This window comes from Danio rerio, chromosome 6, assembly GCF_052040795.2.
Source record: "Danio rerio strain M-AB ecotype USA chromosome 6, GRCz13ab, whole genome shotgun sequence".
Lineage (NCBI taxonomy): Eukaryota > Metazoa > Chordata > Actinopteri > Cypriniformes > Danionidae > Danio > Danio rerio.
Window position 1 is genome coordinate 28,986,298 of NC_141026.1, and position 25,296 is coordinate 29,011,593.

At 35.2% G+C, this 25,296-nt stretch overlaps 2 protein-coding genes across 9 annotated transcripts in view; one reads left to right on the forward strand and one right to left on the reverse strand.

Moving 5' to 3' along the window:
• Nucleotides 1–25,296, forward strand: part of LOC141386270 (uncharacterized) — a 355,028-nt gene that overhangs the window by 316,360 nt on the left and 13,372 nt on the right. The window lies entirely within an intron of this gene.
• Nucleotides 1–25,296, reverse strand: part of LOC147836365 (uncharacterized) — a 144,100-nt gene that overhangs the window by 10,342 nt on the left and 108,462 nt on the right. For 3 of the 8 annotated variants that reach the window (XR_015493698.1, XR_015493702.1, XR_015493697.1), the window contains 2 exons: nt 19,384–19,444; nt 15,555–17,757 (listed from right to left, as the gene is read on the reverse strand). Coding sequence is in view for 1 of the 8 variants with exons in the window: in XM_087257230.1 (XP_087113356.1) it covers nt 19,405–19,444; nt 21,025–21,174 (190 nt within the window). In the remaining 7 variants the exon portion in view is untranslated. Of the gene's footprint in view, nt 1–14,990; nt 17,758–19,383; nt 19,445–21,024; nt 21,175–25,296 lie in introns of those variants that run through there. The other 5 variants (XR_015493696.1, XR_015493701.1, XR_015493699.1 and 2 more) reach the window with 2 other exon arrangements.

Here is a 25,296-nt window from a genome sequence, read left to right on the forward strand (position 1 = left end):
CTCTACAAGGGAAGTTCAGGTCGCCTACTCAATATTCTGTTTTAGTTGGAAGTACATAAGCATACTGAAATAAAAGTCTCAACAACTTCCAGTTCACGTGGACTTCAAATACATTTGATTTAAATCTTTTAACATGTCATTATTACTAATTGGAGAGATTCATTCCGAATGTGCAAAATTGCTTTAGAATTCAGTCAAAGGTCTGACCAACCAAATAATGCTGCCACACCATGGGCCCTATCATACACCCTCTGCAATAAGGTGCAAGACGTGTTTGGCGTGATTTGTTGCTATTTCTTTAGAACAGAGCAACCCCAATTTTCACGTTCAACGCCAATTTGTTTAAATACCAAATCCACTTGCACTACTTTGTGGACTCATGAGTGTGTCGGTCTATAAAGGATGTTTAGTAGGGCGCATTAGTGGCGTGTTGCTATTTTGAGGAACTGAAATAGACTGCACAATTGACTAAGTAAAAGCTGGTCTAAAGTCCAACGCAGAGAGCATGAGTTATGCGCCTATGCAGGTTCAGATGCAGGTTTCTTTCTCGTTCTTTATTCTCGTGCAGATGGCCTGTTTAACTGTTTACTTGCTAGTGAAGCATTTAGTTTGTCCATTCAGTTTTTCCACAAAGGCCGCCATGTAAATAGCAAATGCACCATGGTGTGACATAACTGACTCCTAAAGGGAATGGAGTACGCTCATGTCATGGATCCTGTCACATATGCAAATCATACTTCCTGTGCAGTTCCCAAACAATCACTCTGTGTGACAACTTTATTACCTGTTATTCAAAGCCTGTGCAGGTTCTGTTCACTAAAAAAGACTTCATTAGCTATAGTGCACGCGAGTTTTTTCTGTGTTAATAGCTCACGGTCAGCTCACATGTGATTTTGCAGCTGCGAATACATCATCACATTTGGGATGGATTATACCTTATAAATACACTATATGTGACTCTTTCAACACCATATGGAGGTGTCCACGTTGCTGAGCAACATAAATATAACAATGTGAAGACTTGTGTGTTCGCTTTTATGCTTCTCTCCTGAACTTGAAAATATAATTGGCTTAATCATAGAATGCTGAATTAAGATTGTGTGGGGGGTCGATTCTAGATCACAATCCCTTTTTCGATTAATCGTGCAGTCCTACCTTGTAGCAAACTAAAAAGCCAAATAAAACATGGTAAACAATATTGTGGTGACAAATTTGTCAACAAACTGATGTCAACAGAAGGACCGCCACTTCAAACACAGAAAAAAATTATTAGACTTTGATTAAAGATAACCAAAAGCAAGTTGTTTTTTTCTTCAATGGATTTACTTGCGCATTTTAATAGCTCATCTAAATAATAACAATGTGCGCTAGCAAATAAAAACATTGTATATTATGGTTTCAAAGAGATTTTAAACTAATCTCCCTCTCAGCAATCTACAGTTCTATGAACGATTTATAATGAAGTCTAACAATTATTTAAAATGTCAATTTAACACGATTCCTCCCTAGTAAACAGAAAATGTCCAAAGTAAGAAATGAACTGTATAGAATTTGCAAGCCTCTATTAATAGCAGGTAAGAGGCAACATAAAGACTGAAGAGACTTCTCTAGATTGTCCTGTGCTTACCTCCTCTCCCCCACCCCTCTCTCTCTCTCTCTCTCTCTCTCTCTCTGTTTAGCTTTGAATCATTAGTAAAGCAAAGGAGTCGTGAATCACTCCTTTCTTCAGCCCTGCCCTCTCTCTCCCTCTCTCTCTTTCTCTCGTCGGCGGTGCTAAACGGCTTGACAGAAGGTGCCCAGACCGTTGGCAGTAGCGATCGACTGGAAGGGGGAAGCTGCCAGGAGCCCTTGATGGATAGGCTCATTTTCCAGCCGGCAGAAAGTCTCGGCGAAGCATCCGTGTCATTTGTAATGTCAGCCAACAAAATGTAATCAAACATTCCAGCGGTTTAATCACAGAGGGCTGCTCGAGAGATGATTGTAGTGTCAATATAATGCTATTTCATTATCTGTTTGTATTTTATATTGACAGTGTCAGATAAACAGTGTGGAAAATTAAGATTAAAAATATGGTAATTTCATTTCAATCACCCGGGCTACAGTTGCAGGCCCATTATGCGATTGATTACTTCTGAATTAAATTTGGGGCTGAATGTAAAGTTTAATCTTCTTTCTTCTCTGCAATTCAGCTCCCCAAAGGCCTCTTAGTAAGTAAGTACCCATTTCATTTGATCTTTAATGAAAAGTAATGGCCCAAATGAATTGTATAAATCAGCCAGCGTGTATACCTAGCTGACATTTAGGTTTTTTTTTTTTTTTTGCCATTTATTCTTCATTGTGCTTACACATACCACTGCCCTCCAGACCTTTTAACACACAACATCCTTTTCTTCATCCCTTGATTCTTTCAAATCAAGGACTTTGAGGAAAAAAATTCTTTCAAAAAACATCTCGCAATGCTGTGTAATCATCGCTGAAGTGGAAGCCACTTTCTTGCCTCTAATGCTGATCTCGTCCCCTCGAACACACACACACACACACACTCAGCAAAGTTTTTACTAACTGGAGAAGGAAAATGGTATTTATATTATATAAACTGAAAAGAACCTTGGATTGATGTACTCTGCAAGGTGCTTAGCAGTCAAATTAAATGGAGTGTTTTATAGCCTAGAGTGCCATTTGGAGAAGACGTATGCAGGCTCTAAACCATGAGCTCAATGATAGACGTTTTAATTACATGGTAAATTTTTGATATTTTTCAGCCTCTCTCTCTAAAAAAAAATGCAGCTACTGTCGCGAGTCCCGCATTTGCAGAGCGTCCAATTTTTTCCACCGTTTCTTTTCTCAAAAGTGACACGGCCGTTAACGAGGACTGCGCAAAAAGGAAGGCGAAGAAAAAAGGGCCTCTTCTTTGTGAGACCCATTCACAGTGATTTGTCCTCCTTTGTAGTCCTAATTATGTGCCAAAGTAGGATAACAGAAGTTCTCAACTCGACCATTATGCCAGCACAAAAAAGGAGACGCATACAAGAAGCTGATCACTTTGGAATTAGCAAACATGATACTATACGAGGCAAAAAAAAATCATTAATACCGACAGGGATTAGAGGTTCTGATTAAAGGGTAGCTTTTACCGTATGCAAATTAGTGATAGGCATTTATCAGTGCCTGGCCAAGCTGTCTTAGCGGCAAAGCCACATATGTTTTTTAGCTGATTAAAAAACTGCTTGAAGTTGCAGGCCTTTTTTTTTCTTTTTAAATAGAGGAGAGCGACTGAGAGAGAGGCAGAGAAACCGAGTAAAGGAGTATGTGGCAATCAACTTGTTTCCTTTTGGCCAAATTCCCGTGATTGTTCAAATCCTTTGCCGTAATTCCCTCTTTTATTAAGAACGTTCTTTTGTACATAATTAAAACATTTCTCAAGTGACTACGCGTGCGTGTGTTTGCGTGCAGCCACTGCACCTACATAAGCGAACGCTCGTATCTTTCCCTCACGAAACAACCGTCGCGGCTGGAGCCGTTTTTTCCTGTTGTCTGAATGGCAAAACAAGCCCAAAGTAATGAATAGGGGGGCAGGACGAAAGGGGGAGAGTTTATCGGCTGACCGCCATTGTCTGAGGGCCTCCCATTTACTTCACTCACCTTCCTATGGAGGTGACCTGCTTTGTGTTAACAAAGAAAAGCAGGATGAAACTGAGCTCTCCTTGCCTCTCGCCTACCACTGATAATACCTTCGTTACCCGGCACCCCCCCCCCCCCCCCTTCTTCTCCTTGAGGGAGCGCTTTAATTTATGCTTTTTCATCTCTCAGGGGCTCAGGAGTGTGTTAACCTGCTCTCGGCACAGCCCGGCTCACATGAGAGGAAACTGCTGTGTCAAGCTTCTCGGCGCACCGTGGCCACGCTTAAACAAATAAAGCATTCCCCGCAGAACGCAAAATTCAATTAAGATATAATTACAAACACAAGCTGCTGACCATATGCCATAAATCAACTTCAGGTTTACAATGCTTTATCTGCTTTAATATCGTCACTGTCTGAGCTTGGAACAATTATGTAATAATGAAGTCACCAATTTTGTTTCAAAAATTGAAATCTAGCACTCCGGCTTCTGTGCCCTCATGTCAACACATTGGGATCCTATTAAGGATAAAGTTAATAAGTCAATTGGCGGTAACTAACTCTGTAAATTAATATCTGGAGATGTATACGTTTGCTGTCATTTAAAGAATAGTGAACAAAGCTTCTTTGGAGCTGTATGATACTATTGGTGTGCGTTTTCAATTTATTTAAAAATGCATTACAAATGCAATGCTATCATTTATGTTTTACATCAAATGAATTTAGATACTTTGGAGGGAACAAAATAAATAGTATTATTATTTCTTATGATTGAAACATATTTTATCATTCCTAAAAATTATTTAAAAAAAGCATTTTTTCTTAAAATATATGCCATTTGGTATGAGATGGAATCTAACAACAAAGACATCTTTTGCTATTTCTGCCCAGATTTTTTGTTTGTTTATTTTTAACAAATCTGCAGATTTATGGATGATTTTGAGGATGCAAAACCTAAAACAAGTGTTTAAACTCAAAATCCACTTATTAAATAAGTTAAATGTAAAAATAAATGCCAAGGTGCTTCACGTTTTCATTTTAAGTCATATACAAATGAAAAGAAATGCTGTTTGTGTGTAGCAGTTTATAAATAAAATGTGAAAAAATGTAGTTAATGTATGATTTCTTAATCCATTTGTAAATAATGTACCACCCATAATACACTAAACCATACCTTAAAATGAACTGATATTGTTTATAAATAAGATAAATGTAAAAATAATTGTCAAGGTGCTTCACATTTTCATTTTAAGTCATATATAAATTAAAAGGCCACATTTAAGAGCCTTAAATTTTGGTTTTCATAAATTAAAGTTATGTGCTTGAAAAAAACAAACATTTTAAGCACAAATGTTGGCATTTGTAGACAACACTATAACATATAATTTTAAAAGAGTTAAGAAAGCAACGACCAATCACAACAAACAAATGTTTGAACCTATTGTCATTTTTGGGAGAAAACTAAATATTCTTAAGGACAAAAGATTTATTTTAATTTAATAAGGTTTCTCATATAATATACCCACAAAAAGACATAAAATATTACTTTTATAATTGCATTGTACCTAAATTATCTAAAAATGTGCATGTTATTCAGTAATAATACTGAAATAATATAAAAACTGAAAAACGAAATAGAATAAGTAAATAAATAGATTGAATGATGAAAAACTAATCTGTAGGTTTCTGTAGGCACAGCTTCTAAGTGGGCCTAGTTCTTATGACCAACAAAGCCATGTAGTCCAACAAACATGCTATAAAATAAAGAACATTCTATAGTAAAGACGCGTTCATAGACACATGTGACTTTGTGTCAAGGTCAGATATTCTCCTTAGATATATTTCTGACAAACACAACAATATGCTAGTTGTAAATGTTGTTTTAAGCATTTTAAATGTAATTTTACGCAACATTAGTCTTTCATAACATTAGTAAAAGAAAAGAAAAAAGGTTTTTACCTTGAAAAATAACCCTCAAAGGTCTTTTTTTACATTCTAAATGTAAACCTTTCTTGAGAAGGGTATACAACTTAATCAAACCTCTTTAAAAGGAGCATGAATATGAAGCGTACGTTTCTATGAACTTGCCACATGTGTTTTAAAGTCAAAAAGATTTCTCCTTTTCTTTATCGCGGAAACTCATCATTGACCCTTACACCTCGACAGAAGTCAGATTAAATATAAAAGCCAAAAGCTAATCTTCACCGAGCAGAATACTGACTTTGGTTTATTTAGCATGTAAATGTAAAGCAGGTTTTTTGAAACATGCTGCAATTTAATTATAGTTTAACGTGCAGACAATATTTTTTTCTCCCCCCACCAAATACAAGCTCAATAGAGCCCACACAGAGAATCACACACTCCTGCTCCTCTCCAGATGAAAACGACACATAAAGAAAAGCTTCACAATTTTTACATCATGGAATTAAAATAGCATTTTCTACCGCAGCTGAATAGTTTGACTTCTAAGCAGGTGTGGGACTAGATTAAGAAATGGAAGATATTTGGTTCAGATGAAATGAGTGCTGGGATAGAGCACTGGAGAAATTCAGTTAGGATGTGAGGTGAACCAAATAAGAGGTTATTTAAAATGGTCGAGCAGTGTCCAAAAGGATGATAAGATTTCAAATAAACAGAGAAATAAAGCTAGTATTTGCACTAGCAAGATAAACATGTGACTTCTTTTCCCTCCCGCTTTTGCTATAGCATGGAAATTCACCAGAGTAAGAGGAAGGGAGGGAATCTACAGCCTTAAAGCCTTTTTAAATTCCAATTTGTGCTTAGGCTGCTGTTTTCCAGCATAAATAGGTGTGTACGAGGAACAGAGATAGGTCCTTTCCATGGACACACAAAAAAGTAGGGTTATAATAGAGGGGTGGCAGTCAGACCCCCTCTGACATCCTCTATCTGACAGAACTTGCTGATCAACTCCTTTTTTTTGTATTCGTCTTCTTTTAAGTGGCATTTTCTTATACAGTATGTGGGCTGATAAAAAGTGTTTACCATTGCATACACGTTTTCAACAAATAGATTAATAAATTAAGCCAAATAAACACCCCTTGATTCTATGGTGGAGTGGAATGAGAGAATAGCAACATATTTTATTTTAAGATAAAAAAAATTAAGTTATTAAAATTAATCTTAATTATGTTGTAATTAGACAATGAGATTTTTCAGATACAGTTAAAACTTTGGGATTTTAGTCTTTTTTTTTTCACTCTACAAAAACCTGCTATTGTGAATGTTCACACTGTTTTAATAGCTGCTTTTATTTCATAATAAGGAGTTTTATTTTTATAGATTTTATTAAAAGAGTTAAGTAATACATGATTATCATGATACACAATTCACTTAATCAACTTAAGAACCGCTTGCAATTTCTTAATGTACCCTAGATGGGGAAGTCCTAGTGTAATGTAACGTTTAATTTACTGATGAAGAATATCCTATTCATTTCAATGAGCTATGTGCCTAATGTGATTTTGATAACGTCAATATTGCGATTAAACTTTACCTGATGTACATGGAATAATTAATTTAAAATAATGTGATTAACCTCATAATCTCAGTAAGTAAAATCATATTAACATACAGTGTAGGTGGTGTACACCAATTTTAATTGGAGTATAGAGGCATGTAAACACCTTAAATGCATTATTGCTGATTAAAGTTTGCATGTGCGCAAGGGTGGAGGTAAAGTGTACAGTGTACTGTCTGTGCAGCTCTTTTAAAGTGGTTCGATGTAATCAAGTACACAAATAAAAAACTCTTTTTGGCTCATTCGGTGACAATTAAATTCACACCGCTGTAAGAATCATATGTGATATTCTAAAACTTTCAAAGTATCTTAATTATATGTTATATATATATATATATATATATATATATATATATATATATATATATATATATATATATATATATATATTTTTTTTTTTTAGCTCCAGTTGTGTGTTGAATATGATTCATTTATGTAGCACCGTTGTCCTGCAAGACACACATTTTGTTTCTCTGTATGTCCACACATGTAGCAGAATGACAATAAAGCTCGACTTGACTTGACTTTTTGTTGAACTTCAGTAAACACAACTCACTGCCACCTCTGCTCGCTCTTTCACAGATGGTGCGTAGAATGTGATGGCAGCACTAACCCAGCTAAATTTGCATTGCCATCACATATGATGCCAAAAAAGCATGGGATACAACCATAAAATAGTGTTTAACAGTAGACGTAAATTAAAACTGCTGTCAGGAAAAACCTCATGCTAAGTTCATTTGTTTAGTGAAATAAGGCATGTGAATAATGGAAATTCTATGTCTAAGCAGGATTGAAGAGCTTCTGACATGTAAACATTATATTGTGATTAAGCCCTTACTCTGATTATTGGAAGCAATCACATTACTCATGTGCATGTAAACATTGTCAATGTGATAAATTAGTTAGGGCAAAATTAATCTGAAAGTAATAAAAAGTCTTGATTCTAGAAATGTAATAGATTGTTAAATTTAACATTTTTTGCTATTTGATTTGAAATCATTAATCATTTTAAGTTACTGAGCACTGAATATAAAGTACTTTCTCAATAAAACCGGCACAGTTATTTTATCAAACAGAACTAAATCCAGGAAATTAGAAGTCACAAACCCCTTTATTAAAATCTAAAGTTGTTTCAGTAACATTTGAATCCATGGATCTGACATTTGTACATTTGTGAAGGACTTATTGTGCTTGATTTGATGGAAATGTTAATTAAAACATTAAAATTTGATTAAAGAACTGTATCGACTGAGGATTAAATAAAAAGAATGCCTCAGTCCTTAAGCTAAAGGTAAGACAGGACACGGGGAGTGAAAAGAGGACACTGGAGCGTCAGTTTGACATCTTCAGCTGTCAATGGGTCTAATGACACAAGCACACAAAGCTCTTTTTGCCAAGGCCAAATCTCCTCCTTCAACTCACTCAAATGATTCACACCCAAGAGTCATAACAAAACCATTCATACCTAAATGGTTTAAGCCTAAATAAATTGTAAATCTGCTTGCCTGCCTGTCTATTCAAGTCCCTGTTTCATAAACTAAATAAATGACATGGAAATTTGTGGAAATTAATGTTCATTGAGGATTGTCCTATTGATTTTCTAGGTATGGATCAAGGACCTCTATGATTACTGCTCTAAAAAAGTAATTGACTTCGTGATTGAGGGAGCTTAATGCAGTGTGTGCTGTACAGGTGCATAATTCACAAGATTCACCAATGTGAAATTGTTTTAATATACCAGTGCTGAGTTTTTAAAAAACATATGTCACCACACTGATCCTTTAACAACAACAAAAAATTAACAATACTAAAAGGTGAGAATTAGAGTTGAAAACCATCTAAACAGACAGGAACGCACAGCAAAGACTAATAGGGTACTAAGGTGATATCTCTGCAAAGTATTTCCATCATTTTTTACACATTATATAGTATGACACTTTAATAGAGTTGCAACCTATAAGAGAGACCATGCAAATTAAAAAGAATATGCCAATGTTTTTGTACAATGGTGTTTGTGTGCGGCAGTTTATGAATGAAATCAGACAAAAATGCAGATAATGTTTGCAATTTGAAAGCATTTGTAAATAACACCACCTATAAAACACTAAACTTTACCTTTAACTGAACTGATATTGTTTATAAATAAGATAAATGTAAAAATAAATGCCAAAATGCTTCACATTTTCATTTTAAGTCATACACAAATAAAAGACTACATTTAAGAGACCTAATTTTTAGTTTTTGTGAATTATAGTTATGTGCTTGAGTAAAAACTAAACATTTGAAGTACAAATGTTGTCATTTTTACACAGCACAATACCAGTTTTAACAGATTTAGAAAGCAACGACCAATCGCAACAAACAATTGTTTTAACCTATTGTCATTTTCTGGAGAAAAATGACAATTCTAATCGACAAAAGATTTGTTTTAATTTAAATAATATAATTTAAGGTCTCCCCTTTCTTGCCCACTGTTGTTGTATTGTGCACAAAACAAAATAAAATTAGCCTTAGATTACTCAACAATCTGACACTATAACTTAATGTTTCTGAATAAGAGTAAAATTTGCAATTTTACTGCCACTAATGTTCATTTCAGAAGGAAAATGTAGTAAATTATATGATTAAATATATTTTGGAGTTGTGCAAATTGGGGTATTTTATTGTAAATACTCTTCATTATCTCTTTTTTTCCTCAATTGATTTTTTTTTCCTTAAACAGCAACAAGCCCACTTTAAATTATTCTGTTGATATCTTTACCATCGCAACATGAATAATTAATATTTTCAAATATTTCAAGGCACTGGCAATGACCAAATGTGCTTCACATTCCGCACTGAACAGCAGTTAAATGAAGGCTTTAAGATAATGTTCCGTTAACAAATATCTAAATGGTATTTTGGCGGTATAAATAACAGAAATATTCGACTCTATTGATCAGATACAGTAGGTTGTGACACTGATCAAGATATGAATAGCGCTAAACATCATCTTCATTAATCACTAACCTTACACAAGTTAAACTTTATTTTCATGTAATGACATTCTTCACATAAGAACATATTATGTTATCGTATTACTATTTTTTTTGTGTGTATCAAAAGTATGATGTGTTTGTAATAATGATGCAACGGCCTGAAAGAAATGAAGGAATAATGTCTTTGTAATCTGAAAGAAGTAACCATAAGATGAAATTCCTATATTCTAATGCATAAGAAATGTATAATCACCATCTTAAGAAAACTGCTTATTGGAGATTGTCACAAATATTGGATTATTATTAGTTTAGGCACTGGCTCCACAGAGTGTATTGGAAATTCATACTTTCCAAGTTTATGACACAAAATGATATCTTAATTCAAACAGTACAGAAATACATACTATGATACAACTGCAACTTGACAAAAGTACATCCAGACTACCTTTAAAATATACATTAATATAATTTTTGCATTATCTATTGTTGTTTTATTTTTTTTATATTTTTTTTTTGTGGCTACAAAGTTTTGTTTTTAATCAAAAGAAGTTTGACTTACTCATATGCATTTTCAGATTCACTAATCATTTATCTAATATGTATACTGTAAATGTTTTAAATAATTAGGTGTATCTGTGCTTCCTTAAAATGTTAAGTTAACCTATAGGCTGACTGATTGACTGATTTACTGAAATTTCAGCTATTTCTATTTATTGTTTAGAATTATTATTTTATTTATTTCTATTTATTATATTTATATAATGATCAATCAGTCAATTAAATTAAAACATGACTGAATAAATAATTGTTGTTGTTGTTATTATTATTACTGGTGTTCATTCATTCAATTGTTCATTTATACATTCATTCTTAAAATAAAGGGCACCTAGGTTACCCCTTTTTCAAGATTTAATATACGTCTTTTCTGTCTCTAGAATGTGTCTGTAAAGTTTCAGCTCAAAACACCCAACAGATTTTTTATTATACCTTCTATAAGGCTCCCCCTTTTTTTTTTACCTCTGAGTAACAGGTACCGTTTTTTTTTTTTTTTTTTTTTTTGTACTTCGCCTTTAAGGCTAGTCCTCCCTGCCCACCGTTTCCACTTGCCTGTCAGCGTGCCTTAATCTCCTCCTTTGGCTGCTTTAGACAATAGACAGACATAAAGGAGGAAGATCTCACGTAACGTTTGTGAGAAATACAGTGGCGTAGCGCAAAATGCGGAGGCCCCCCTGCAGGGATCACCGACGGGGCCCCCAGTTGAAGGCGGGGGGGGGGGGGGGGGGGGGGTATACACATAGATATACACATATACACATATGTCTATGATCGGGAGTTTTCCTGGATGTTAGTATGCATTTTTTTTTAATGATGAAAATTTTTATTTGACATCACTTTTCTACTTTGATGGATCACTTATCGCACGGGCATTCCTGACAAAAAGCTTGTGTTTGTGTGTATGGAAATGTACTATTCACTCTCCCTGTTAAATTTGATCTAATCGTGTGCTGAAATACAGCTCCTCTCCTGCTTTCACTGCTCATACTGACGGAGGGAGCGATTTGTTTGTGAATGAATCTCCGTTATGAACGACTTGTTCACTAGCCGACAATAATACAAGTTTCTGGCACCACAGTATCTCTTTGTCATATTTCTTTGGCATTGTTTGCTGATTTATTCAACAAACCTAGCATAAACCGAGTGTTTAGTGCGAGTTAGTGCTACTTTGCCTTATGGTGAATGCAGTAAGTGACTATAGCTATTATCATCAATAACGTTACCTGTTTAGCACAAATTTCAAAACATACAAAAACGTAAAAAACTTAATCCTATGAAATGTTCTGCCTTTGTGCTTTGTTTTCTTTGTTTGCTCGTTACTACACTCGTAGACGGCGCTTAAGTCCAGCATCTTCACGTAATAACACTGTCTTGACTAGTGCGGTTGAATGACATTTGTCCTGGGTGCACTGTACCAATGTGGCGGCGCTATAGACGCATGCTCAGGGTCCCTATGCGATATCTAGTGTATATATCTATGTCACAAATTGAGGAGCGGGGAAAGGAGGCGGAGTGGCGTGACAACGCGGGGAATCCTTCACAAACTGAGGAGCGATCACAAACCGAAAGTGGCGAGAGCGTCAAAGTAGCCAGAAGTCATTCATTTTTTAACGAGAACCGGCGGCGAGAAACAGCGGCGCGTCTTCATTGGCTATGACGCGGTTCGGCGGCAAGCAATCAGAATGAAGTAGTCCACCGCCTGAGCGGAGTTCAGAGAACACAGTCCTGTAACCTTTGGTTCCGACCACAGTTGTTCCCAAGAGTTTGATTATTGCGGTTCCTGGATTTTCAATTATTAAAAATCGCGACGACGTGGGGCCCCCTAATCACGCGGGGCCCCCCCGCGGTGCGTGCCCTGCGGGCCCGTCCGCTACGCCACTGGAGAAATACTACAGTAAAAACTTTACCAATGAGTATTTGATGCATTTGTTGTGGAGTTGCAATGATGAGTCACACACAATGTCGTTACAAACGCACACACACACACACAGCGCGGACATGCACATACACAGACACCGCGCGCATTTAGCTTTGCACTCTTTTTGCATGCAAATTTGACAGGACACAGGTTAATCTCCACTGCTGTGTGGATATCTGTTATGTTTATGTACAAAATAAACCTGATTTAACGTTCCAAAACCGGGATTGAATCGCCTTCTTTTTAATTGTTCTGACACGTGGCTGTGCTGATGAAGTAAAGCTGAAGTAAATCCCTGTAATTCATTACACACATGCACTGTTTTAATACATTTTAAACTTTTTTAAACTCACTCTTGATCACATTTGATGATGCATGATCCTAGCAAACTGAACAGACCTTTTATTCCCGGTTGACTTGCGCACGTCCTGCCTTGTTGATATGATTATACCTGTTACTACAGAGACATGTTAATACGCAGCTGTCAATCCATATAGTGGGCGGGGGACCTCACTCCTACGTTAAGTTGCGTTCAGTCTGAAAACCGCTTCAATTGGTCCACCGTTTTTATGTTGTTAATTTGAAAAAAAAAAAGGACTGGGTGTGTTCATTTTACCCCAATATGACAGCCTATACACTATACCTACACACGTCTGTCCAAACAGCTTGAAAAGTAGATTTGTCACCATAGGTGCCCTTTAATAATGATACAATGTAAATATATTACCATACTGGTCAATATTAATAATTGAAAAATTATTTAGCCACTAATAAAAAAAAATTACTCAATCTTTAACCCTTTAACTGCCTGCTCTAACAAATGGTTGACTGTTTTAAATAATGAATGTTAAAGTCATTTAAAGAATGAATGTTTTAAATTATGGATTACACTACACAGAATTGTTGGTTTACAAAAAAAAAAAATCAAACAAACATTATCCTGTTGCACTACTACGCTTGATTTTAGTTTTATTGTAAAAAATATTGTATGGCATACTTAAAAAAATAAAGATAATTTAGTTTCGAAAATATTTTATTTTGATTATGTTTTTTAATAAATTGATCTTACACTTAATATTTCATAGTATATGTATTAATCCCAGTACTTTTACCATAAATCGACATTACAACAGAGGCTGGTATTTTAGAAATTATGTGATGTGTTGAAAAAATGTGTGTATAAACTAGTGAGATTCGGGGTTGAGAAATGCAATCCAGGGGGATTTAAAAAATAGGCAAATAATTTTGATAAAGTGTATTTAAAGATACTTACTTTAAGGGAGTATAAAGAGAAGTGGAAAATAGAGGAAATAAGAAAGCACAAACATACTGGCTGATATTCAATTATATTTCTAAAAATAAATAAACATAAAAATATAATTCATTATTTTTCTGGAATGAAAGAAGTTCTGAAATTTTTTTAAAATACTTTTAGCCCCCTAAAATTATTAGCCCCTTAAGAAATTATAATTTTTGACTGGTTAGGGAACAAACCACTGTTGTCAAACGACTTGCCTAATCTATCTATCTATCTATCTATCTATCTATCTATCTATCTATCTATCTATCTATCTATCTATCTATCTATCTATCTATCTATCTATCTATCTATCTATCTATCTATCTATCTATCTATCTATCTATCTATCTATCTATCTATCTATCTATCTATCTATCTATCTATCTATCTATCTATCTATCTATCTATCTATCTATCTATCTATCTATCTATCTATCTATCTATCTATCTATCTATCTATCTATCTATCTATCTATCTATCTATCTTTTTATTAGTTTTCTTGTCATATCAGGGTGCTGTATATGGTTAATGCTGAGAATTAAACGAACCAGACACGAATTATCCTATAGTTCAAACAAGGTGGTTTGCCGGTTACCTTGAACAGTCTGGAGGAAGGAGGCCTAAATGACAAGGGCACAGGCTGACACTGAAAGGGACCGTTCCATTCTTTCTCTCCCAAGGACAACTAATTAGCAGACAACAGCTGAGTCCATTTCAAATGTTAATTTCTTTCCGTTTAAATGCTTTATGGCCATGCTGTATACTTCCGCACACAATTGGGGTTTTCATTGGAGCGCTTTTGTTTGTCAAGTCCCTTTTTATTTGCATGCATGTGGGCATTTTTGTGAGTCAATGTACTAGATGAAAATCTCTTTATGACACAATAGTCAAGTGGAGAGACGGTAATATGAAAAACATTCACGACTAACCCACTAGAAGGCTGAGAGCATAATAGCGGTGCCCACAATAGCATACTTTGTGATTTTAGGTCTGAAAAAAAGGAAGAAGTGCTGATTGCTTCTACTCTCTTAGTATTCAAGCAATGCCACCATTCATTTTAAATGGAAAACGTCACCCTTTTCCATATGATTTTCCCCATTTTTAATCCATTTAAAGGGACAGTTCGCCCAAAAATGAAACTATTCTGTTCATTTACTCAAACTTAGGCTGGTCTCAGGCTTTTTCTTTAGTATGGATTAAAGTCTGTTTAAAATCTAATTTTACAATGTTTAATTTAATATTTTACACATTGTTAGTCTTGAGATGAAAGATTAATCCATGCAAATCAATTCACTGAAAAAAAAAACTAAAACATGCTTACATGCCCATCCAATCGTTAGTTTGCTGCAAGCAAAAGCGCAAATTTAAAACCCTGGCCCTATTCAGTTTCAATTGGACATACATCATCACACTGAAATAAAAGTCTGCAGCAACTTTCTGTTTAAGCGGGCTTAAAAAAATTAATTTAAGTGAATATGTGGTTCTCCAAGTCAGTGATTACAGCAGTTTTCAGAGGTCTTCAACCTTTTTGTCACAGGCCAAAACTTGACAATTTTACCGTGTCCGTTAAGGGGGAGTGGGTGTATGTTGATTACTAGGTGACCATCAACCATTTTCTCAAGTGATGACAAGTTGACAAAACATTGCTGCAACTCTGATACGAGTTTTATTTATAGAAAAAAATATAAAGCACAGCTGTGTTACCGAAATGTGTATATTCCATACAAAATATGAAGCTGATCGGTCAGTTCTTGTCACATGACTCGCAACGTTCTGAAGATGTTTTCAACTAGGTATGCCTGGAAGGCACGCACATCATAGCCAATATGTGCGCACAAGCCGAGCGCCTCCATTGGAAATAACAAACTTGTGCTCAGAAAAGATGCAATGTGTAAATAGCTGTCTTCATTTGGGATCTCCAGCAGTTGATCTTCTTGCTCGGCCATGGTGGATTCACCTGATTTGCTAACAAATGGGTTGTGCATCTAATCCTTAGCAGTTCGTGGGCCCTTCACCTTTTCCAATTTGCAAAGAATCTTTGCAAAGATGTCTGTTTCTTAGTCATTTTGCTGCTTGTGGGATAAATTTTGGCACTTAAGTGAATGAGATGTACCCGGCAGAATACGGTCATTTTTCAAAATAAAAGATTTTTCAAAATAAAAGATTGTTCAGATTCAGATAATAAATAAAACGAAAGTAATAAATGACTTCTTGTGTGGCCCGATACCAACTGATCCACGGACCGGTGCCAATCCACCGCCTGGGGGTTGAGGACCACTGATATTGGCAATACTATATTAATACTCATGGCTACTGATGATACAATGAGTTTTTATGGAGCAAAATAAACAGCTTGTGCAAGAAACTAAATGTTTTTTTTTTCAACATTTTTACTTTTAATCTGCATCCTTTTGTTGGCTTTCTTTTTTGCATAAACTATTCAATTAATGAAGAACCAACCATAAATGTATGCAAAAACTACAAAATCAAAATGCATACTATGAAACCCCCAAATTACTAATTATGTCCAAAAATGCTAAAATGTTCAATAAACTGTGATTATCTAAAGATAAAATCTACACAGGTCCCGCTTTTTAGATTTAGTTGATAAGATCAAATCAGTTTGTAGCAGAGTTACCAGATCTTCATGGTGGACCATGAGCAAAGCAAACTGGCGATGAGCTTCTGCTCCACTGTAAGCCTTCCATAAGATAACCCGTGGGTCAATGTGAAATGGTCACAGTGTGTGCAAGAGTGGAAAGATAGATTTGACAGGGACAAACGCTCTAGTATTACTCTGCCTGGGACCTTTCCTACCTTTAAGCTGCTGTGCAGGGAAATGGGCCCAGAGGCTCTGAAGTTTGAAGATTCACCTCAGTTGCTGGTTGTTTGAACTGAATACATCAGCACAGATCATTAGCAGTGCACATAACACAATACTGAAAAGCAAAGACCCAGATCTGTCCTGCTGCTGTTACAACTGTATTTGTCCCCAATGGAAGATCAATAATGCAGTAGGGTTGGGCGATGTCGACCAATTTGGCATCGTAAGATGTCTAATGTGAAACATCCCAATGGACGATGGCATAGGCGGAGGTGAGTTAATTATTTATGAATAATTAATTAATTAATTAATAACAAATTAATTATTTGTGGCCTACCATTTTTACTACCAGACCCGCATGGTCTTTGTTTTACCCATAAACAAATCATAAATAAATAAAGGTAAGTTGCGCACAAATTACCACGTCAATCTCTTTTTCCGCGGGAGGTTTGTCAGTAAAAATGGAGCACAACCAACAGTATCACTAAAGGTCTTCACTAAAATTTCTAAGTACAAGTGTTAAAGTGAAAGAATGAAGCAGTGTACTGATGCTGTGACACGTTACCTGATAGATTCACAAGGCCAAAGAGTTATCAGATAGAGACAAGATCAATTAAATATCATGTTTAACAACTATAGTGAGACGCGATCCAGCAGTACATCCTTGATTGATAAACTGTCCGACGTGCACTACTGGAGCTACGAGCGCATGACAATTTGTGTGTGTGGCTTACTGGCTGTGTGTGTGGCATTGTGTGTGTGTGTGTGTGTGTGTACGCGTGATCACGTGATGTGCGTTTTCAGCGGACGCAAGACTGTTTAGAAATGCTAGGTAAAACACGTGTGGATGTGGATCATATATTAGATATATATAAGATATATTAGTGTAAACTGGGTCTAAGTGTGTATTTTTTGCAAGCAGGTTTGCGTTGTTGACAGGGCGGAGGAACGACAATGCCAGCTCAGCATCGTGTTGTCTATTGGTCATTGGCGATGGATGATGGTATTGTCTATCGGCCCAACCCTATAATGCAGACCAATTCAATATTAGGTTAACAATTTTAGACATCAGAATTATGACAATTTTAATACATACATACAATACATGCTAACATATATGCATACACACATACATACATACATACATACATACATACAGTATGTACAAACAAGAAATAAATTAAACTAATAAAGTAGATAAAGGTGTCAGTTATTGACAACAAAGTCTGGACAAGTAAGAGTGATAATGGATAAAAAGAAGATGTCCAAAACTATTTTAAACATCAGTTTCAAAACTAAGTACTAAGATCTGGTTTTAAATGCTACATGTATTTAAATGTAATTTTAATGTATCTAAAATGTGGTGTAAACATCAAACAATACGATTTTGAACGTATATGTGAGTGTATAAATATTTGTAAAATTTTATTACTGTTTTAATAATAATAATAATTTAATAATAATATAATAGTAAAGTTTTTTTTTCAGTTCCACTCCATAATATTTAATTTAATTTACAGCTTTATTTCATTTAAATGAATATTTATTTCAATAACAGTAAACAATAACATTAAACATTAACATTTAAGTCTATGGGCCCTATTATACACCCCGCGCAATAAGGCGCAAGGTGTGTTTTACGCGATTTGTTGCTATTTTTAGACCAGCGCAACTCTAATTTTTACATTTTGCATCACTTTGTTTAAATTGAAAACCCATTTGCGGCACTGTGTGGACTCATGGGTGTTCTGGTCTATAAAGAAGGAGTGTTAAGGCAGATTGTTGATGCATTGCTATTTTGAGAAACTGAAATAGACCACACCATTGACCAAGTAAAACCTAGTCTAAAGTCCAGCGCAGAGCCCCTTAGTTATGCGCCTATGCTAGTTTAAACGCTTAATACACAGGATGTCCAGTAAATATATTTACTAATGGAAAAAAATAAAGGATTAAAATATTTAAAAACATTTTATTCACTACATAGATAAAAACGTCTACTTCCATGCCTTCTTCATGTCGGGGGGCTTTTTGCAGTTTATTTATGACAATTTACTGTTTGATTATAATGTTATGATTATTATCAGTATTGTTTATCATACACATATTTATATTTGTTTTAATAAAACCAAGTTTAGATTTGTCCATTGTTGGGTTTTGGAGAAGTGTGCATCACCATATGGAGCATAAGAATTCGATGTGTGTTTGGATATAACACAGTTTTTTGACCACACTTTGTTATTATTGTTTATTTATTCATTAGCTGGTAAATTAAAACTGAATTTTGAAATAGTTTTAAAACAAATCTTTGCGCTTAACAAACTAAATTCAGTATGTAGGCTAATGGATGTCTTTAGTGGAGTGAGTTTCCATCATTTTCTTATTTACAAAAGTAAAGGAGTAAAGTAATGAGTAAAAGTAAAGAGGCTGAATTTAGGAGGCTCGTTCTTTATCATCGATAAGTCTGAAAAAATGTCATTTTTTATCAGATAGTGTTTTCAAGTGAAGCAGTTTTTTCCATCCAGTTTTTCCCACTACAGTCTGCCATGTAAATAGCAAATGCAAAATGATGTTGCCCATAGACAGTACTTTAACAGTTGAACAAAAAAATGAGTCATAAGTAATAATAGTAAAACTGTTGTCATTTACTCACCCTTTTGCTGCTCCAAACTCTTTACTTTACTGAAATGTCTGTCCGTCTCCTTTTGTGTTTCCTGGAAGAAAGAAAGCCACATATTTTCAATGACATGATGCTTGGTAAGTGAATGATATTTAATTTAATAAAATAAGTCATTAACGCAAAGATACTTAAACAACTAAACAGAGTTTCACAGCACTGAGGAAAATCGAGTCTTTTTTTTTTACTTTTAATCATTTGTTTATCCTTCAGTAATCATCAACACATCTTCACAAGCTGGGTTGGTTTGGATTGAAACATAAGCCCCACATGTCCACCCGACTGGAGGTGTTTGACGAGCACTGCAATAAAGCTCAGTAAGTGAATGGTATCCCGCTGGGCCCATTACCAAACCCACAAGACGGTTGTTTTCCCTCAAATGTAATTAAGGCCGCAAACGACACTCTAAGGTACTTTTTTCACAGTATTCAATGGAATATGTCCTTAAACCATCCGTACACATTATTAAACACACAGACACCTGACAGAAACAACTTTTGCCAAGCTGCCACCATTTGTCCGTTGTCCTCAGGGAGAGCAAAAAATCAATAGTCGCACCATTTACAAAGAGCATGGCTATATGACCTGTCCACCCCTTGTCTTCATCACCACCGCCATTGCTTAGTCCATAGATGCCGTTTGACTTCTACTTATGCTGTGCACACACTCGGACCCCTCAAAACCACTCAAGACTTCACCGCACACTCCTCCTGACAAGGCTTTGGCCTCATATCCACAGTTTTACCAAGGTCAAAACTGAATCTGAGACAAAGCGCCCTTTATAAAGCGTTCCTTTTTGGGGGGCTTTTTTCTTTTTCTATGAGTTCGATTTGCTAGTGCTTAGAGAAAAGGGGGGTGGGGTGAGAGGGTGTAGGGCCTTCACAGCAGAAAATGGCATTAGAGTTAATGACCCTCAGCATCCCAGGGGGACACTTCATATTAGGGCCATTATGTGGTGACAGCACTCGTAGGATACTCAGACTTATTCATACAGAGGCTCACGGTGAGGAAAAACAAAAGACACTTGCTAATAGAAAGTTCCTTGCAATTTCTGCTAAGTGTTACGTTTGCAAAAGAACAACAATGTACATAATATGCTGGTTTAAACCCATTAATATAATTGATTTATCTACAGTAATCAGGGCTGAGGCCTTCAGATTTGAAAAGTTAAAGGGATAGTTCTTTTAAAAGTGTTTACTGTACTCAAAGGTCATTCAGAAATGTAGGTGAAACTGTGAAACATTTTAGCTAAAACTGTGGTTTGTGGTCATTCATAAAATGCATCTCTACAGGAGCCTGCAAGTTGGCACATGTGGCTCCTAGCTTGGCCTTTTTTGTCGCTATGCTACTGGACTTTATGTTAACTAAGATATATTTCAAAATAATGAATTTACAGTTTATAGTGTTTGAGTAAAATGTAATTTTACTGTATTTTTACTCATTTTTAGTATTTTATTTTTCTTTTTGTCATTCGTTCTTTCTTTCTATCTCCCTATCTTTCTTGCTTTCAGTCACAATCACCAGCGATCCAGGCTCGTAGATCGCTGGGAATCATTCACTTTCACTCAGACTACAATTTCATCGTTATATGGACTACAAATCAGCAGCTCAACACACCTGTTAAGGTTTTCTGCTGATGACACACACACAGAAACACAGCTGAAGATCATTGGCTGTTTCTCAATTCCAAGAATGCAGAGAACCGACTTGTGTTCTTGTGGAGAGTGATCTTGCCAAGTTACTTCAGAAGAACGAACTCGGGGGACCCTGAGAACAGAGAATGCATTTGACTCCTCTGAGAAATGAGATGCTGTGTTCTTCCCTGGTTCCTCCTGATGGTCACAGGACCTTTACACATTTTAACTGAAAATTATTTAAACATTACAGCATTCATACAATGATTTATTGTTTTTTTTTTCCTTTTCACAATGCATAAAGACATTATAAATATATGTTGCACAATACAAATAAAACAGATTTTAATAAGAATTTCAGAAAATAAACACCCTTAATGTGATTATGCCTTTGTAAAGGTAATCATGGTAATGTTTATTTTCAACATTTCATTTAGGGAAACTCCTGAGATAAATAAGTTATACCTCCAAACTTTAATAATAAAATCTTCATAAAACCCACACATCTTTACTGAGTCTTTTTATTTAATCAAACTAAAACTATTGTTTTAGTGCATTACTAAGCGTTTGCCTTGCCTTACCTCGCTTGCCTTGACTTGTTTGACCCTTGCTGTGTTCCGTTGTTTACATAGTTTGCCACCTGGACTGATCTCTTTGCCTATGACCCTACTACTCTTTTTGCCATTGCCTGCCTGACTATTTGTTGTCCAGTGTCCTCTCAATACAGAAAGTGATTGAACTATGAGCCTGGATTGCAGGTGATTATGTCTGTCTTTTTCTTTCTTTCTTTCTTTCTTTCTTTCTTTCTTTCTTTCTTTCTTTCTTTCTTTCTTTTTTTTTTTTCTTTTATTTATTGTATTAAAGTACTTACAGCATTTGTTTCCAAATTTTGTCAGTGAAAGTTAGCATTTGTATTGCTTGCTCATTCATCCATCCATCCATCCATCCATCCATCCATCCATCCATCCATCCATCCAAAACTGTGTCATTTACAGACCTGTTTTTATTCATTCTTATAACTAAAATGCCAATGTTTTAACTCCAGGACAGTTAAAAAAAGTCAATATTTCGTGGTCAAAATGAGAATATTTATTATTTAAATTTGGTGGCAATTAGGGCTGCACAATATATTGTTTCAGCATCAATATTGTAAGATGTACATATGCAATAGTAACATCACAAATGTCATGATCTCCAGCGATCCCTTCCTGAGAGATCGCTGGTTAACTACAGATGTTTTAAGGAACTACAAATCCTGTCCTGCACTACACACACCTGCTTCCGTAACTCTCATGTGATTACATGCACACAGCTGTAGCGCTTCATGGACTGATTACATGGACTACTTATTCACCACACAAACACTAGTTCAGTAAAGAGTCTTAATGTTGACGTGATGTGTTGAGTTAATCTTTGTATGCTTGTCCTGATGTTTCTTCTTCTTGTTATATAATTGATCCTGTTTAGTCACCTATTTTGATTCTTTCCTGTTTTTGACCCCATTCCCGGATTGTCCTTTTTGTACTAACCTCACCTGTTTTTGATATTGTTTGCCTGCATAATTATTAAATAAGATTTAATAATCTTATTAAACTGCGATTGGATTCTTACCTCTATTGTCCAGTCTGAATTCTAGTTGACCAGGAGCTGCAAAATTGTATTTAATCACTGTATTTATATGGACTTTATATGATAAATGCAAAAAAACATTTCTTACTTATAATTTTTGTCTTGTTTCTATAACAAATATCTCAATTTCGTTGCGAAAATAAGATTTTCACTTACCCCACCGACAGAATTTCCTTAAAACAAGTCAAATCTTCTAAGTTTCACTTATTTCTTCTGACGATGAAAACTAAGAAATATTTTTTACTTAGTCTTTTTTTTAGATTTATTGAATTATTTGAATTTTGTTATATATATATATATATATATATATATATATATATATATATATATATATATATATATATATATATATATATATATATATATATTTTTTTTTTTTTTTTTTTTTTTTTGGGGGGGGGGGTGGGGGGGGTGGGGGACTAGAAACAAAACAAAACATTGAAAAGAACAAGAAAAGCATTATTTTTGCATTATGATTACTCAATTTCTGTACCCAAATACTGTTAGATTCCCCAGAAAACCTTCAAATAGAGCTATTTAACTATCTTCTGAAACTGTTTTCAAATATTTATTGCAAAAAAATATATAGTAATATCAGATTTTTCTAATATTGTGCAACCTTGGTTGCAATGTTATCTGACCAATGCAGAATAAAACAAATATTAACCCTTAAGTCAAACCCAAACCTAATAAATCAGAAAGTGATAATGATGAAGGTATAAGGAGTCAAAATGACTTGATATCATCATAAACTCAAAGTATGATTAGCCATTGACATTTTAAGAATAACCATTGTTCCAGCTAAAAAAAAATCTTCATTTATCCTATTGATAAAATTAAGTCAATTACATCTTGTATGGCCTGGGGGTTTGTACAGTAATAGCATTTTAATTGTTGAGTGTGCTATCTCTTTATCAAAAGTGGAATAAACCTATTTGTCACTGGCCTATATGTTTTCCCCCCTCTTTTTAAGTAGATGAAAAATAAAAGTGCTTTTATGTAGAGAGAAAGAGTCTGTTCATCCTCTTCCTAAAGCATATCAAAAGCGTATTTGTATGCGATGGCATTGCTCGGTCCTCCCTCTGGCTGGAAAAGCCATGACGCGGCTTCATATTTACCACTGGGACCCTCACGAGAGGTGACAGAGGGGCAAGGCCACATCCCACCTGACCAGCTGCCAAACAGATTAAAGTGGGCTGAAAATGTGGAGATTGCCACAAGAAAAAAATAATAACGCTGACATGGCCTTCCCTTTATGGCAGCAACAAAACATTCCCTGGAGACCAATCTCTTTATCATTCCCGAAAGAATGACAAATAAAACACTTCCAAAGGCAAGGAATTCTCACATTTATAGGGCTGAGGTGGCCTGGACAAAGCTGTATTATCGCTAAGGCCACCAAGGTCTTGGTCAGATGTGGCAGGGTTTTCATTAGCCATTGTGACAGATAAATTTCATCTGTGCTCCTTTCAATCAGACTGCAAAATGAATGGGGAGAGTTGACAGTGGCGTATATACACACAAACACGCAAGATGTTCAGTCCAGTGAGATTTACATGAAGATCTAATCAGCAAGGCCACAGTCAAGTTGTGTTAAAAGTAAATGATAACATCTTGGCACTGTGGTTGTGTATTTACCGTAATTGTATGTCATATAATTAAAGCATAAAAGGTTTGAAACTGCTAAATTAAATGTTACCATGCTTTCAGTAATTCTGAGCATATTTATTACAGCACAGTAATTATTACAGTCGCATTTGAATGCAATGACTATAATATAATATAATAAATATAATATAATATAATATAATATAATATCGCCTTATATAATTTAATAATTAAAAAAAAAATAGGTTATGTTTGCAAGCCATTTTTACTGTAAAGTTTCTACAGAGGGAGCTCTACAGGTCCTTGTTTCTTACACACACACACACACACACACACACACACACACACACACGTTTCATTTGAAAGAGATTCAAGGTTGAAAGAACTGTGATCATGAACCGAGTGTCTGTTTGGTCATTCAAGGGATCTTGAATTCAAATATCATCTGTTATAGGTTTGGACAAGAATGCTTTAACAGCTTTTCAACAAAAGTGACATTTATACAAGGCAGCCAACTTTGGCTGGAGATGTAAGCCAAAGATAAACGTGCCGTTACAGTTTCCTCGCACAGTATCGTTGATAATCATTTTCAAACATCTTCCGCAACGCTTGTGTCCATTTACACGATACCATTCCTTATATTGTTGAGCACACTTTCTTCACTCTTTTTTTCCAGACAAATTCTGTGGTCTATATACGTTATCACATTATACAAAAGTGTAAAACTCAGATGCCACTTATGAAAGCAAGTATTGTTAAAGTAAAGCATGAAATAGCTGAAATCGTTCTAAAAATAGACCTACTGCGTTCTTCGCTCAGTCACTGAATCGTTAGACATTTCAACAGTATCACTACACCGGCATAAAATGATACAGGATTGAATATTCATTTTGTTATTGTCTAGTATGCGTTTTTGAGACAATATCATGTCTTGTATATACTGAGCTGATTTCTTTTTAGACAAATCTGAACATTTGTTTACACAAGCTTTTGTTTCAGCCATTCTTTTGTTTTGTTC